The following is an 18704-nucleotide window of genomic DNA, read 5'->3' on the forward strand; positions in this document are numbered from 1 at the left end:
TAGAAGCTTCATATTAAAATCATCTTTCTTGCAGACTTCAAATAGTTGAAATTTAAATTGAAGCTGATACTATTTGTACGTAAATCTTCAATATTTTCCGTTATCAAATAATGTATATTCATTTTATACAACGTAAAGTCTATTCGAAGCAGGTGCCTTAAGCAATTAAATAGAAAGGAAATAGGAAGAATCATTTCTCATTAATAAATCAGTTATGTGTTCCTTAGGCTTATTATATTTCTATTTAAATGTGAATACTTGGCCTCAGAATAACAACAATTCACGTTATACGACGTAAAATCTATTTGAAGTCGGTGCCTTAAGCAGTTAAATAGAAAGGAAATAGGAAGAATCATTTCTCATTAATAAATCAGTTATGTGTTCCTTAGGCTTATTATATTTCTATTTAAATGTGAATACTTGGCCTCAGAATAACAACAATTCACGTTATACGACGTAAAATCTATTTGAAGTCGGTGCCTTAAGCAGTTAAATAGAAAGGAAATAGGAAGAATCATTTCTCATTAATAAATCACTTATGTCTTCCTTAAGCTTGTTATATTTCCATTCAAATGTGAATACTTGGGCTCAGAACTACAATTATTCTCTACAACTATTTAAATTATTTAAAATTATAAACTTTGATTGCTACTATAAAAAATGAAAATTAAAATATTCTTCTAAAAATTTAAAGTAATTTTTATTCCTGTCGTAGTTTTCTTCGAAATCTACTGAACTAACTGAGGTCTCCTAAGGATTTTCTTTCTTTATTTCTCTCCTTTTTTTTTCTTTTGTGGATAGAAAATTTGCACATTTTTTTTAATGAGCGGCTATTCAACATTTTGCAAACTTAATTTTCGTCGATTTCAAGCTATTTCAGCTTTAACATTTAAGCATCATAAATAACTTGAACTAAGCAGTATAAATAACTTGAACAAATAGTTATAATCCTATTTCCTTAATTGATGTCAAATTAGTAATTTCAATTATAACCTGTCAATTATATTCATTACGCCAATTTTTATCTTCTCTATTTGTATTTAAATTTTTTAAGCATTTTCAAGGCTTTTATTTTTTCCATTTCCCCTGAATGATTTATTTCTAACTTATGCTTTCACTCAATTTTAATTATCTTTATTCTGTGAACGAAAACGGCAATTATATACACATTACATCTTTCAGTAGATCTTCATAATTATTTCTCATTCATTACTTTGGCAGATAATTTTGTAATAATAGAACTTTTAATATTTTCTCTTTCCTTGATCATTTATTTTCAGAAATTAATTCCGGAATAGATTTCTTTACCATGTTCTCCACGTTAAAAAATCATTTCCAATTATTAAAATTATTATTAATGCAGTCCCGGCGTAGCGTTTAATTGTTGCGAACTTCTGAAAATGCGTTTTTTTGATTTTGAAATTAACCCATGTGTTCCAACTCTTTCAGTTTATTACTGCCACTTTAATGCTGTTCTAATTAATAATTTTATGTTTATTTTATCTATACATTCAAAAGACGTTTTTCCATTACGTTCTGTTTGGATTATTACGTGGTTCTACATATTTAATGTTAACCTTATGGCTTAGTACATAACTAGAATGTTGTAATTTACCTAACATGAAAAAAAAATCGTAGCGTATGGAATGGAGATGACATAACTTACAGGAGAAGAACATCAATGTGCACAAAATCCATGTCATCAATGTAGCATCAATTTATTTTTAAAAATGGGCGCATCTGGTAACAAAATAGAAACAACTCTGAATGAGTAAGAAACTTAAGTACAGTTTTTGTCAGTAAGAAAACTGTCTGTAAGATCTTCATCAGAGCGTCACCTTCTTTATCAGTAACACCTTCATTAATAAGCAAAAAAAATTTAAGAATCCACTTTGAATATAAATGCAAAAATTGACAGCAAATTAGCATTTTTACCTTGAGAAACTGCGTTTTTAGATTAGGTACTGCATCGAGCTTTGACCAACGCAATGACAATGGAATTAATGGAACAGCTCCTGAATGACAAGAATGTTGTAAGCAGTATTTTTTTTTCAATCTGTAATGATTTAAATAACTGGAAATGGCATGAATTTCCCGTAAGTGTCAATAATAGTTAATGCGTCCAAGGCTTTTGATTAAAGTTTCATACATAGAATGAAGTAAAGTCTTCGAAAGTCCGTTTTTCTTTACAATTCAGATAAAGCAATTTCATTTACTTAGTTTTTTTTTTTTTTAGTCTTCAAACATGCTTTCATGTATGTTAAGGTTTTCCTAAACTAGCATCATTTGATTTAAAAGCTTTCTGGATTGTTTGACTATTTCCTTCGTAAATTCATCCTGCAAAAATTTATAGACTACCCATGGATTTTCGGCCGAGGTACTCATCTTAGAGAGGTTGATTTTCAGTACCGATGCGTAGTTATCTTCTGAGAAATGCAATTGAGAGTCATTAGGCTTGCTGAAACAAAAAGCATGAAAAAATGTGCTGTGCTTTTGTAAGGAACCGAACTCCAGACCATACTCCACACTTCCCGATTGCTAGCCCATTTCTCCCACTTACATCACAAAGGCATGAGATAAGAAAGAAGAAAAATAGCTTACATTCTTTCCCACTAAAACAGCTACCGGTTAGGTGGGATACAGTCATAAAATGCAGATGGAACGAATTATAACCCGCTACATTTTAGTATGAGGCGTCAGTGTAGAGTTATTAGGTTTGGAGAAGCAGAAAACATGAAAAATGAGCTATACTGTTGCAGTGATTCAAACTCCAAACCTCCAGATTACCAGCCGGAAGTGCCTCCAGTAACAGTAGGAAGGCACGTAGTAAGAAAGACGAAAATACCTTACAAGATAAGATTAAAGACTCTGTAAGTCCTAACTTTCAGAAATGAACTCTTAAATCTCTGTATTGCTGGCGCATGTAACAACTAAAAATTTCATGTGTTAATTTCGTTAAGATTCTAAAATTGAGTTATTTTAAAAAATACCTAAATCACCAAATTCTCTAAAGCTAAATATAGAAATTTAGAATATTTTTGAGATGGTAACCTAATTATTTTTACTTTTTTCTTTGAGCAACATTTAATTGTTGCAGATTAACCTGCTACAGGTTTACTGTTCTTCTTTTTTCACTTTCTATTTTTCCTTTTGTCAGCTCTCAAAAATACGATTGATCATGGGGGTCAGTTAATTTGATATTTAAATTTATAAATATTTTTGCCTTTTTTACTTCATATAAGTATAAAGAATTTTTGCCTTCCCTACTTATCTCTGCCAGTGTAAGGGGTAACATATTTAGCTAACAATCTGAAGCTCCACAGCTCAAGTCCCATTAAGATCCGCTCTTAGCTCCAAATATTCTAAACAGCTTTACAAGTGGCGTTCAAACTAATACATGCTGGTTGAATAATTCGATTCGTCACCATCCGGATTTGGCAACTAGGTTTCCTTCTTTCCTAACCGTAATTCAAGTAGGAGAAGAATATAAGGAATTTTATCCTTCCTCACTGTGTGCTCGGTATAAGTGGTAACAGGTCCGGGTAAATTGGGACGTTAATAAGTCTCGCAGGGGGATTTGCAGATTTCCATTTACAACTTCTTAAAACTTTTACAAATGTTATTATCGTAGAAAATAATTTCTGTAATTTCTTGAGAATTTGAAATTTTCATTGCATTGAAGTTATTATTATACGAAACTCACTATTGATAAAAAAATATATTTAAGTCCTGTGTTCGGTTAACGCGGTGAGGTTAGTTACTTTTAGAGAGCCTCGTAATTAGAGTTTTGTTAGTATTTTCTTTTCAGGTTCTTATTTTTATTTTACCGCCGAGTCGGCGTAGTTTATGAGCGTTAAGAGCACGCTATTGTAACTTCTTAAGTTGAATAAAAAGGGACTTAAACCCTTAGCAAGACTCTGTCATTTTTCCAGTCACCTCTTGGTTGCGTGCAAGTTGGAGGCGCACAACTCTACAGGAGAAAAGAATTTCTGAATGAAACTGTAAATGCTTCGAAAGTGTCAAATGAGATAATTTTTCACTTTTAATATTCGTGATATAAAATTGTAGATGAATTTTGCCCAGAGAATTATTTAATCTCTTGTTTACTTTAAACTATATGAGAAATTAATTTTTAGTTCATTAATAATTTTATGAGTTTTAATTAAAAGCCTATTTTAAAAACCTTTTCTTTTATTTTTAATACTGTGCTCTGCAAGTCGTCAGAAATAAAACTAATCTCCGCAATCTATTTAATATGTCGTTATATTCTCTCACATCCGTAGCAGTCAACTGTACGAAAAACGCCATCACAATCCAGAGAAAAGGAAAAATTCCTTGAACTCTGATCACGCAATGTCCATCATTCATTTACAGTTGAAGTTAAAAATTAACAGATAGACAACTCTACTTTTTACCTTGGTGAAATATTCAGCAATTTTTCTTACGTGATGACAGGTAGCTTAACGTAGTGTGACTCCAGATCGATCCATTCAGCACCAAAGAAAATCACCTGTATTCGCTTCTGATGGTACAACGAAAGAAGGTCTTGGATGCTGTGAACTGCAGATAACAATGTACCGTTTGCAAAACATGACCATGCAGTTCTCCCTCCCCCCGTCAACAAAAACTTCAATAGGGTTTTTGGCTTAGGATAAAATGTTGAGAAACGGATATTTTCAACATTTTGAAAGAAAAGGACATGAAATTCGTGCATTTTATTTCCTTTACCTTTGTCGGTGCTAATTTGAGTCAAGGTTCGGGAGTTCAGTGTCACAAATTGCCTTTCATGGTTCTGAGTAGTTTTAAGATAAAAGCGTGAACAAAAAAAGTGCACGGAAAAATAAACAACTAAATTATTTCAATGAGAAAGTAAAAAATTATATTTCGGTTTGCAGATAATTAGGTAGATAATCCTTAGGTTACAAAAGTACACAAAGAATAAGCATTTCACTTTTGAAGTTAGTAAATAAGTTTAATAGTGCAAGAAGGAAAGATCTGTCATTCTGTCAGTAAGTTCAAGGAATCAGAGCAATAAATGATTGAATATTCCTTTCCAATACCTGACAATTTTTGCCTCATAATTTCGTAATAATAGTTGTTTTCGATGGTAGATGATGAACAACCAAAGTTCAAGGCGTTTTAGTTCAGCTCTGCATTCGTTGGAGCTAATCAGAGATGTGAATACACTTAGAATCTTTCAGATGAACAAAGCCTGGATAATCAGTTTATCATTTCATTCACATTTTCCGTTTATATACGTGTAACCGCATATATATAAGATAATTATATATGTGTATAAGATTTTTAACTAGGGCTTCCTAAAATTCATTGTTCTTGTCAGTGTTACTATCAAGAACAATTATAAACGTGAAAGGGTTTACTGTTTTCGTTTCTAGCTATAATCCCTTTACCTCTGCCTTTAGCGAAATTTCAAACCATTGAAGCAGGCAGTAAAACCGAAAACATAATCAAACACTTTAATTTACATAAAATAATGAAGTTCAGTTTGAGGAATTTCACAGTTTGATTTAATTCGGTTTCTTAAATAAAAAACCCGAATTTTAATTCGTTTTATTTGGTTGACTGATAGCTTCTTTATTCCGGTCAAATCTTGAAATTAATTTCGACCACCTTCTGCTAAACCGTTTTCTTGAAATCGTTCACACGGTTTGCGAAGACAATACAAGATTCCACAATTTTCCACCCTTGTTTTGTAGAGAGAATTTATTTTTGAATTTAGTGCTGACCTTTTCCTCAGCAATTCTTTTTTAAGAGTCATATTAGTCAGCGCATAGTTTTGATATTTTCCCCTTTGAATGAATCAAAAATCATCTTTCAAATGAAATCCTTGCGATATTTCTAATGTATTAGTATTCCTTTTCACAGGCAACTGGTTGTTGTTGTAACATAAAGAAAGTTATAATGCTTAATGGTGCAGTAAAATAAGATTAATTAATCGTTTTTGAACTTAAAATAAATTTCACTTAATTTTAAATGTTCTGTTCAATGGTAAGACCATGTTCAGCTTTTACTTGAAAAGAGACAGTATTATGTAAACTATTTCATTACTTCAGACGCTGTTTTATTTTGCGTCGAATCTATTAAGGAAATGCAAAATAAAGCTCTGTAATTTCGTTTTACCAATAAATAAACGGTCTAGAATTTCTAGAAAAAATTACAAAACAAAATGTGCACGTAAATCCATATTCGGACTTTAAATCAAAAGCTTTTATTTGCATTTGCTTCATTTGCATTTAGCGAGTATTGCATGTCAGTAGCTTTTTAAGATGTCTTTATTTCGCTTAAAAATTTTGTTTTCGAGTTCCTTTTTATTGGCACATTTTTATCTGCCATCTTCTAGCTTTAAATATATGCAAACGAAGAAAGATATACAGCTAAATATCACTTTAGCTGAAACTTTTGTCTGTTGTCAGGAGCGTCTGTTAAATAGGAGGGCATTTGTGTCTTACTTGGAAGGCCCGAGAATTTAGTAACTATCTGTTACTGAGGAGTAATCTTTCATAAAGGTTTTATTGTAAGTTAAGAACTTTCTCTTCTGCTTCAATAAGCGTGATTAACTGCGACTTTAATAAAATAAGCTGTTTACTTTGAAGCAGTTCCGCATTCTGAACTGTAGAAGACAGAAAGGCTACGTTAAATTAGCAGTTATCTAAAAGCAGGTCACAAATGTTAAATCTAATTAAATTACGTTTACTTTACTTAAAAAGCACTTAGAGCTAAACAGATAAACTTAATTGAATAGCCTGTTGAGGTACTACGCTTGTTGGAGTAAGAAGCATGAAAATTGAACTATGTCTTCATTAAGATAGGTATCACGGATCTTCCAGTAACATGCTACCATTTTCACTACGTGAACCCGCACGAAATTCTTTACATTCTCTGTCACTTAAAGGACAGCTGAGGATATTACGAGACCCAATGGACTAAATCCAAGTGGTGACGAATTATTGTCCACCACCTTTTAGTCCAGATATCACTGTAGAGACTCTGTAGATAGTTTTCCAAACAAACGAAAAACATGAAAAATCTATTATAACCACTCCGAGATTCGACTCTCGGAGCTTTTAGTGCAAGTTGGATGTGCTACCACTTATTGTACAAGCTCGGAAGAAAGCGATAATTTCTGACAACATAATAAAGTTTCAATTAATTAATCAATTTCAATAGCTTTCAATTATTATTCTAAATATATTTAATTAAGTTCCACTTTGTTTTAACCAATAATTAATCGTAATAATATCTGTTTAGGTTTAGACTTGTACAAAGCCCATAAAAACTTTTTACAATAAAACGGATTTTAAATTCCCTAGTATTTAAAAAAATAATACTTTTTAACTAACATATTATTCTCGATTACATGTGTTTTAAAGTAGCACTGTCGGATTGACAGCAAACGCAAATTTCAAGTAAAAATTCTCAAAGATACATTTGAATAAAATAAATGTAATTATTTTTATGCATATCATATGATACTGTCATTTCCATTACTTCTTGAGATTATATTAATCTCCTAATAGAAATCGTAGATGGGACGTTATGATGAATAAAGCAATCCTTTTTCATTTTTTTCGTACATTTAATGAAAATCGTGTAATTTGAAAAGACGTCTTTTCCTTTCTTTTTAATGAATAATATTATTACACTTTTTAGTCTATAAAATGAGAAAAAATATATAATAAAGAACAAAAACAACTGTATTTGAACTTCAGAAAATTACTTTTTCTAACCTTCCCTAAAATTACGTTCACATCATTCAAATCTGGGTTAAATTTAGAAATTCTATCATTGTTAAAAGGTCATAGCTTGCTAAAAATGAAGTATAAGTCTTTTTTTTTTTTTTTTTTTTTTTTTTTTTTTTTTTTTTTTGATTTACAAATTCGTCACGGTTAGCAGCTACAACCAAAATCAACACATTTTTTTAAAACTGCCAAAATTCATAAAATACATTAGAAATATCGCAAGGATTTCATTTGAAAGATGATTTTTGATTCATTCAAAGGGAAAAAGATCAAAACTATGCGCTGACTAATATGACTCTTAAAAAAGAATTGCTGAGGAAAAGGTCAGCACTAAATTCAAAAATAAATTCTCTCTACAAAACAAGGGCGGAAAAATTGTGGAATCTTGTATTGTCTTCGCAAACCGTGTGAACGATTTCAAGAAAACGGTTTAGCAGAAGGTGGTCGAAATTAATTTCAAGATTTGACCGGAATAAAGAAGCTATCAGTCAACCAAATAAAACGAATTAAAATTCGGGTTTTTTATTTAAGAAACCGAATTAAATCAAACTGTGAAATTCCTCAAACTGAACTTTTGTAAAGTAATGTGTTTGATTATGTCTTCGATTTTACTGCCTGCTTCGATGGTTTGAAATTTCGCTAAAGGCAGAGGTAAAGGGATTATAGCTAGAAACGAAAACAGTAAACCCTTTCACGTTTATAATTGTTCTTGATAGTAACACTGACAAGAACAATGAATTTTAGGAAGCCCTAGTTAAAAATCTTATACACATATATAATTATCTTATATATATGCGGTTACACGTATATAAACGGAAAATGTGAATGAAATGATAAACTGATTATCCAGGCTTTGTTCATCTGAAAGATTCTAAGTGTATTCACATCCCTGATTAGCTCCAACGAATGCAGAGCTGAAATAAAACGCCTTGAACTTTGGTTGTTCATCATCTACCATCGAAAACAACTATTATTACGAAATTATGAGGCAAAAAATGTCAGGTATTGGAATGGAATATTCAATCATTTATTGCTCTGATTCCTTGAACTTACTGACAGAATGACAGATCTTTCCTTCTTGAGCTATTAAACTTATTTACTAACTTCAAAAGTGAAATGAAAGGCCACTTTCTGCAACAACTATAAGGGCTGAGCTCCTAACTTTCGTCAGCTGTTTATATCAAATACAGAAATATAGATTCTTGCGATTGATCGTACACAAGAGATCAATGAATAAAAAACAATGAATAACAAAAATCAATGAATAAAATGTGTTTAATTCGTGTGGATAATGAAGATATAGGAAATTTTCTCATCCAGGAATAGGCTGATAAGAATTTCCGGTTTGTTAAAAGCAATGCAGAATTTTATTATGATGTTTTGCGTATTTTATTATGAAATGTATTATATTGATATAATACATTTATTATATATATCATTATTATGATGTAATTTTATTATGAATTTGTACCGGATTTTGCAAACTGTTGGGGTACATTTTCTAGCACTGGTCTGTATTTTCACAGAATCAGACAACAAACAGTGCGTTTAATAACGTAATGCGTTAATTTTAGACACCTGTTTTGAAATTAACGCATTTTTACAAGAATAATGATCTATGAAAACTTTTTGGATTTCTGTTCAAAGCATCAGTTACATTTAAAAAAATAATTATATGGACATCACGACTTCCTGTATGGCCTTTTTAATTATACACATTTTTTGCTGCACTTCATTTAAACTTATTTCCTCTAATTATTCTAACTTAATTAACCGTTCTCTGAAGGCAAGTTGAAAATGACATCAAAAATTGCAGATTTTGAAATTAAATATCCCAATCAATTTTTCATACGGGATTCAAATTTCTTACAATTTTAGTTTTTCGTAAGAGTATAGAAATTTCCGAAAAATACGTATAAGGACCTCGAGACCACGTTAAAAAGTTAAATTTATTTCGTTATTTGTCCGAAGTTATTTTTTTAAATCCGACATTAAATATATTTTTGTCATTTAGAACACTTCTGTAATATGAAGTATATGACTACAACAAATGATTGTGAAAATAAAGGCCGGACAGTGACTTGTAAGCCGGTAGTAAGTGTATATACATATATATATATATATATATATATATATATACAGTGTAATATATATATATATACACACTGACGAGCCAAAACAATATGACCATCCCACATTTTTCAATGAACTCGTCTGGATGTATAGCAATAGTATGAGTATTTCGCCCAATAAATAAAGCGAGGACATCTCGAGAAAACCAACTAAATGCTGATGCTCTGAGTGCTATAATATTAATAAAATGTGTTAAATAACATGCTTTAATCGAATATTTGTTAAATCGTGAAAAACATTTATTCACTCAATAGCTAATATGGATAAGATATCCAGTTCTGCTACATTTAAGTTTTGTACGAGTTTCTTCAATTCTTAGATTCCTGTCTCGGTTGAAAGTGAATTCAGCTTAATACCTGTGGGCAACTTTAGGAACCTTGATCTCAGTTCATCGCTTCTTCAGCCATCATTCGTTACCAGAGAGATGAAACTTCGCTCTTCCTTAAGGATAGGGAAGAGGCTGATGATAATCGATTTTTTGTCGCATATAGGAACTGGATTCATCTGTAATTCCTCTCTGAGAGCCGAAGCCCTCTATGTATAGGTTGAATAATTATAGAATAGGTTGAATATTAAAGAATAAACGACCTTAGAGGTAGTTAAGTCGATAAGGGAAAAAATAACAATTTTTAGAGGGTAAACTCACGACGCATAAGTATTAGATAAAAGCCTTAGAATCTTACGATTTTGAAACACTTGATTGCTACCAATTCATGTTATGAAATGTTTTCAAAATAAAATCATTAAATGTTTAAATAAAATGTATTATACCCTTCGTCTCTCACAATATTTTTTCTCCCGCTATCGTCAGAATCGGATCACTCAAGCATATCTAATACGTGCGTTAGAGAAAGCAAATTATAACTTCTTTTATTAAATGAAAGTTAGGTTTTTCGTTTAAGCCAGCCGACATCCGCAATATGTAAATATTGATTAAGTAACAGCAAATATTTGTTGTAGCTAAAGATATTCAATAGGTGATTCTTATCTACAGTTATATTTTTGAGAAATCAGCCCTCTAAGCCAACATAAGTAAAGTATAATGTCTCTATCTCTCCTGTCCTACACATTTTAGTGGCGTGTTGGGTATCAAATCAAGGCTATATTAATGACTTTGTTCTTTTTTCCTTCTCTGTTTCGACACCCGGTATTTTGTATTGTTCTAAGCGATTTTGAGGAATCACCTCATTACATTGCGCCACATTGGAGGGATCCGTAAAAAGGACATTGTATGAAACTAAGACCACTATGACGTCAGCAATGACATTTTATTTTTCCTCGTATGATATACGTTACTCTAATTATGATAGGTTTTTCAGTGAGCGCGTAGTTCCCAGACAGGTCAAGAAAGCAAACAATAAAGATTAAAGTAATTTATATTTCGCTACCAATTACATTTATGTAATAGTTGGAGAACGAAAAATGAAAGCTGATAGCTGAGTATTTTCTTTTCCAAGAATGATTGCTACTGTTAATGATAGCTGCAAATTATACGCAGGAAATAAAGTTTATATAGAAAAGTTTTAGAGCTTTGTTTACGACATTTCTATTTTTCGATTAATGCAACAATTTTGAGAAATCAAATTAAATTATTTAGTAGTAAAGTATATTAAACGAAATTCCTATAAAAACTGCGACAATGACTTTACTAAAAATTCAGCTTCATTTAAATACTGTCGTGTTTCCCTATTGTCACATCAGTTTACTTTTATTATCATACGTGCAACAACGAAAATACCATACAAAATAACATATAAATGTATGTATATATAAAACAGTAAACCCTCATTAACACGAATCTCAAGGGACCGAAATATCGAAAGTTAGTGTTATAAAAATTCGCCTTAACTGGGGATTCAATATTATTTTGGAAATAATTTTTCTACACATTATCCAGCTGCAGTATAGTTACATAACTACTACAATATACTATATATGTCACCATAGAAACACCAGAGCACTGAAATACTTACTGTACTGCAATTTGAACATATGAAGCAGATCAGCTCTACACCCAGTGGAACTCATGACTTACGTAATCTTAGCGGTCAGTTCGGATGTTGCAGCAAAACGTTCTGCAGTGTCCAAGGGGTGTAAAATTTCCTAGCGGGTGTGCACCTGGCGAGGCGCCGCGAACATAACTGCTTGTACATAAGATTCCACTACAGCACAGACGGCAATGTAAAACTAATAAACACTAGACGGCACTAATAAAACTCTACAAAACTCATCGCTGACGCAATGATCACGACTGTCGAGTAATGTTATTCATGCTAGGCTATATTTTAAAGAGTACAGAGTATTCGGTGAAGTTTTCAATTAAACGGGACTGTAAATTTTTGCATGCTATCCTAGTAGAGAAATTACAGTAAACTTCGAAATTTCGTATTAAATGATAAATCTAACAACGTAACGGATTAAAAAACACTTCGCAATTCGCGCTAAACGAAATTTGCGTTAACCAATGAAACTTCCTATAAGATCATATACATCGCTGCCGGGATCGAAATTTTGTTCATGTTAGCAGAGTGCTCGCTTTAAGCGACTTCTGTTAAGGGGGTTTACTGAATATATTATTTAGGCAGTGTTATTTATTGTATGAGCCGCCCAGACGGGAAAGTGGCTAGTAACGCTAAACGACTGGGAAGTGGTTAGTGACTCTGGTTCGAATCACGAAGAGCCTCCCAGACGAGAAAGCCGCCCAGACAGTAGGTGGCAATGGTAGCCCACCCACTAGGTGCCTCCATAATAAAGTGACCACTACTTTCGACCTTAGTAGTGACCAACGTCTATGGACGCCTTGGGCTCGCCATCAGGGAAAAAATTAATAAATGACACATCATGCATAAGTATTTCTTCGGATATAAACTGTAAAAGAATGAAAAAGCTATATATAATAATATAAAAACAAACTGAAGTGACATTTTTCAAATGAAAATAATGTCTTGTAACAGCGAATTAAACTTCTCAGGAGAAGTTTTGACGCTGGAGGGGGATGACTGTGAAGAAATAGTATATTGTTCTCTGGCAGCTTCTTGTCGCTTTCGATATTGAAGGTTGATTGAAATCGAGATCGCCTCAGTTATCACACTGATGTTGTAGTGAGTAGTCTATCTATCACATACATTCTAGAATAGATCTGCGATCGTGAACTTTTTTCAATGCATTAAAATGTTAATGAAATCAAATGTCTTTTACTGTAAATTTCTTTTGCGTTTTGAATCCATTTTTAAAGGTAAATAAATAACGAACACTAACAGTTAAAAAGTGACTAAACTAACTGCACGAATAATCGTTTCAATGCAAGAAAGATGAAACATTATTAACGGAGTATTTAAATGTAATTTATAGTTTTTTCTTTGAAAATTACAATTTTTGTGCACTTATGTAACTGCGAGCTTACGTAAATCAAGTGATTATTGTAATAAGCTACAGATAAAAGCCAGTACCCTTGGTTTAGTACCCTTGGCCAGTACCCAGGGCTTCTTAAAGTGTTTTTTCACCCTTTTTATACCAGAGATTTTTTTCGCAATCTCAGGATCCCATAATATTTACGAAAATTTTGTAGGACTCAATAAGCACTGCGCAAATCCAACACACGCGTGAGTGAAACAGTCAATTTTTTCAAGAAAACCATTTTCTTTAGTTTATGAATCATAATTTTTACACTTAGTTTTTTTAAATTATCTGTTTAAATATTCGTTTGCATTAAATTTCATTTAAATTTATTAACTTTAATTCGCTTTTTACGAATAGAGAATGTTTGTTAAATTCAAATTTCATTCCTTGCAGCAATGGCGCAAGAGAATTATTTAAAATTAAATTTAACTTTACTTTATTCTTTTGAAGAAATTTTGTTTGTACTTAGCAGCTTTTAGCGCTAATTACCTAGTTTGTTTTCTTTCATAGTTTAGTTTTCTTTAGTTTATGAATTATAATTTTTACACTTAGTTTTTTTTAAATTATCTGTTTAAATATTTGTTTTCATAAAATTTCATTTAAATTTACTAACTTAATTTAAATTTAAATTTACTGCTTTTTACGAATAGAGAATGTTTGTCAAATTCAAATGTATAGCTATTATTTATTATATTATCAGAGAATTACTAAACTGGGTAAAATCGCTAAAAGAGGTATTGAGGTGCTCTGCCAAAATATATTTACGAGAAAAATTGAACTTGATAATAAATGTATCCTAAAACGTGTTTTAAGCACAGAAATTAAAGATTTGCACATGGGGGAAATAAGAACTATGAAATATGTATGGGTATTTATGCAGATGCTTGCAAAAAGCATGTATCTGCCTTTAACAAAATACGTAAATATTTATTAAATTATTTATAAATATATCTGAAATAAAGGATTTATTAATTCATAAACTCCTGTGAAAGTTACTGTGAAGAAATTTAATTATTAAATGCATTTAATTTATAATGATTATAAATATTATCTAAATATATAATAACCTTAACATTGAATTGTAAAGGTAAATTGACATCCTGTTGTCAAATACGTTATAAAACTATTTAAGCAAGAATTGTTCGTACTGGAAAGCAATCTGTTAAAAGGTACTGTAAAGCAAATTCTGTGAGATGCGTACTTAAGGAAGTAATAAAGAAGAGTTTTAGAATATGTATTGTTGAAATTAAGGGTAAAAAAAAATCTGATAAGTATAATTAAAAGAATTATTTGCTTACATTTTATAATTACCTAGTTACAAGTTTTACGCGCTAATTTGAAATGGATCGAATAGAGCATTAATTCTAAATTGACTTAGATTTTTCGATTTAAAAGATGCCCCAGAAGCTAAAAAATCATGCCATATTTGAGAAAGTATTTTACGAAGAAGCTCTGTAAATAGAAAAGAAATAATGCATAATTATAATATTAATAATACAATAAACTTCGATCTAAATTTTTGTAATCTTTAACCGAATAAAATCGAATTACCCTAAATGTTTTTCCTATTGTAATTAATGAAAACATGTGAAAATATTTCATTCAATTAAACCGTTCTGTGAAAAATATAACATTTAATTCCGTTCAGAATGAAATGTTGCTTAAAAATGTATTCTTCTCATATATTTTGAACTCTGAAATATTGTAGAAAAAGAAAATATATACATTTATACGTATATTACGACGTAATTACAAAATATTTACACCCGATCGTGTCAAAACCCATTGATCTTAACAGTAAGACACTGTTTTGGTCACCACGAAGGGATCGCCAGTGCTTCAAGGCAGTGTATGGGGAAAACTGGTTAGGGCCTCTTCTTCTTACTTCCTACCTCCATGGTGTAACGACGTTTTGTTTCCTTTCCCACCCGATTTTGTACGCCAATTAACGAAATTAGCATAACGAGTGTGCATCTATTGTTGTAGTGTATATGCGCATATATGCAAATGACTACTACGTGGGAATGTAAATTGTTGAGCAGAGATACAAATGTCCAGACTAACGACGATGACGTATGACCACGGCCTATCCAGATAGTTAGGTTACTTTATTTCAGAGACCAAATATCTGTTTTCTGTAATTCAACAGAAGGATTTTATCTGATTGAAAATATACAATTAAAAAACGAAAATCTTTTAATTTTTATTAAAAATATAAAATACGCTTTTTTTCGAAAAAATTAAATAAGGCGTGTATTTTTGTTTTTTAATCATGCAGCTCGTTTTTATTTCAAGCATAATAAAAATAATGCAATTAATTTTGACTCACATAGCTTTTAAAAGTCATAAAAAAACGGTAAACTTACATACGGGGCAAAATGGCTTTTCAGTTAATATTTAAAAAACACTGATTTATCAAATGTTGAAGGTCAGTCTTCATACAATACACATTTATCTAAATTTATTTAAAAGCTTATAAGATATGTTTTGCACTATATTATCTTATAGTGTTATTTAAAGCAAAAATATGTGCAGGCTTTCGTGTCCAAATATCCAAGGATGCGAATATTGTTTTCCCTATTATTTAAGACGGAAGAAATGCTATTTCCTTTGTTTTGTCCTTCATGTGCCTATCTTTGTCTCCTGAATCGATATCATCAGTGTAACATTTATCACAGCAAATTTTTAAATTCACATTTTAGTTTCTCTAATTCTTTTACTTGAAGAATTATTTTTCATTAATAGTTAATTTTTCCTTTTAGACCTTTGAATAACATGTTTCATCACAGACCAGGAAAATAATTATGAAAACGTTTATTTTGTTTCAGAACTTTGATAAAACTACGAAGCACTGAATTTTGGTTTTGAAGTCTAGTACAGAAGCATGATTATGTCAGATCAGTTTTTCTGTCGACGTCAGTGAAAACAAATTCAAACCTCCCTCACACATACCATGTCCCTCCCACGTACCAAAAATAGCTTCTCGGACAGACGAGTTACTTTACCGACATCCCACTAGAAAGAACGTAAGTTAATTAATTCATATTATGGCCTTTCGTAGTTTCATGTACATTTCACATTTTACGTTTCATTACATCTTATTACATATATTTCAATTTTTCAACTTTTATTTCATTTGTTTTGCAAAGATAGCATAGTTTATTACGTTTCTTGTGTTTCTTATGTAAAGAATCTATTGTCTTAGTGAAAATGCTATATTCAGAATGAGTTCTTTGGTACTCTTATTTGGCTTTAATGTCTTAAATTTTCTAAAAATACAATCACTTAACGGAATTACAATTTTGGTCTTATTAAATTTTTCAGTTTGGCATCTTCATTCTTACTTGAGTAAAAGACGAAACACCTTCGCATTTATTAATTATTGTTCATTGAACGGGAGTTGGTTTTTTCCTCTTGAAAAGTCAACTAATTTCCGAACAATGACGATAATTACTTTTTTATTAATTTTCTTTTTCAAAGTTTGAATTTTTGTTATTCATGATTTAAATTTAAATGCATTTCAAAATCTTTTTCATGATTTAAATATTTTTTTAAGTCCCCTTAAAAAAATATTTTTCATGATTTGCATTCAAGTTCCTTTTGAAAAAAAATTTTTGGAATTCAAACTCGTACTTCTGGGTTAAATCACTTTGATACATTCTACTAAATTTAAATTAGGAGATAATATAATCAATATTTCTTTCATAAATAAATTATTATTATCCATTTATATATATATATAAATGTTTGTGATATAGATATATATATGTATATATAATGCTTGCGATATATATATATATATATCACAAACTTTTAGTTTATTTTAAAAATATAATTATTCCAAGTATTTCCCCTGAATATGATGCTTAAAACTTATCTGTATAGACAAAAAGTAAGAAATTTAGAACCAATTTTACACAAAGACCAAAATGAAGTGAAATTCAGTACAAATAAATTTCAAATGATCCTATAAATGTGCAAAATAATAATTACAGAAATGTGAAACTAAAACCTAAAATTTTAAAAAAACCTAATAAAATATACCAAAAGCAGAAAAAAATAAAACATAAGAAGAATTCAATCAAATTTGATATAACGTTATTAAAATGAAGATTCATCAGACTCAATTATTATCCCCTTCCTCTAGGAAAACACTGAGTTTCTGTATCCAAAATTAGCTGGTGAACTATTATAAAGGATTTAATTATAACAATTGATCTGAAAAATTTGAAGTCCTTCCCAATGCAGGTTAGAATTTCCAGTGTCAAATCAAGCGAAAGAATTAAATTAGATATGTATTACTAAACTTAAAATTGAAATAAGGTAGAAATATAACCTACTTCCAGTGGGAACACTCACGTACATGCTTTGGCGCTCTTCACATTCTTGGAAGTATTGGTAAAATGCTTATTTGCATATCGGTCATATTCTGGCTGTCGCATCGTTTTGAATAACTTGAATTACCTGTAAATGTCGACTTCGTAGATAAGAGAGAACAGAAGGAACAAAGAATGAGAAAGCTGGCCATGATGATGACATGGCAGGGATCTGGTTTTGATCAAAGATACCAAAGCTACTTCCTCAAGCATTCTTTGTTCAAAATGCGACATTGCATCGAGTGGACAGAAAAATTTTAACTTTGCTTATAATATAACATGGAACACGCTGTCTTGCGAATGATGTTATTTCATACATTTTTCTACTCTTTATTGAAGATCATAGTCAAATTCAGTTATTACAACTTGCAAGAACGTGACAAGTTTTCCTTGAAAGTTTTCGACAGAGACAAATACCGAAACTGTGCAATATTGAAAACCTTTTATTTTCTAACTCTCTTGATCTTTTGTGATTTATAAGTTCTAAATTTTGTTATTGAAGATCATTATTTTTTTATTCTTTACATTTCAGTTTTCCTTTTTTTTCTTCCAGCAGAGGCGGAGAAGAAACAGGAAAGAGGCTCAAAACTCACTGTAGGTTTAAGGAGACTAACTGAGTGCGATTGAGCAGTTTTTGGAGGTTGATTTTCTCCTATTTTCTTTATATCGCCGATTATACTTAATTCAGTATCGAAAAAGAGGATATTAAATAATCATTGTTATTTCATTTTTCTTTTCAAATGGATGTAAAATCAGAATAAAAAAACGAAGATAAAATTTATATATTTTTAATTTTTATTGTTGCACAAACAGTCTATGCAATTTAATTTTATTTAAGTAATGCTCTGTAAAAGTTTGTGTGTAAGTAATGTAAAAAAAAGGAAGCAGTTTAAAGTTCAGCAGTGAATGTCACACAAATAGCATGTTTCTTTAGGTATTTTAATGCTAAACTTTTATATAACAATTTTATGCTTATGCCCATTTAGTTATATTTTACATAAATAAATTTTATTATTCTCTGTCCTCTCAAATGGCC

General features: G+C 30.7%; 1 protein-coding gene across 5 annotated transcripts in view; it reads left to right on the forward strand.

Moving 5' to 3' along the window:
• The window catches only part of LOC118195368 (uncharacterized), a 104160-nt gene extending 85711 nt beyond the window's left edge, over positions 1-18449 (forward strand). For 2 of the 5 annotated variants that reach the window (XR_004759236.2, XR_004759239.2), the window contains 2 exons: positions 16121-16318; positions 18225-18449. Coding sequence is in view for 2 of the 5 variants with exons in the window: in XM_085824898.1 (XP_085681024.1) it covers positions 18222-18266 (45 nt within the window). In the remaining 3 variants the exon portion in view is untranslated. Of the gene's footprint in view, positions 1-16120; positions 16319-18221 lie in introns of all 5 variants that reach the window. The other 3 variants (XR_004759237.2, XM_085824899.1, XM_085824898.1) reach the window with 3 other exon arrangements.
• Positions 18450-18704: the final 255 nt, after the last annotated feature.

The sequence above is a fragment of the Stegodyphus dumicola genome, chromosome 10 (genome assembly GCF_044657685.1).
Source record: "Stegodyphus dumicola isolate Sdum_Otavi_A_Nest chromosome 10, ASM4465768v1".
Taxonomy (NCBI): Eukaryota; Metazoa; Arthropoda; class Arachnida; order Araneae; family Eresidae; genus Stegodyphus; species Stegodyphus dumicola.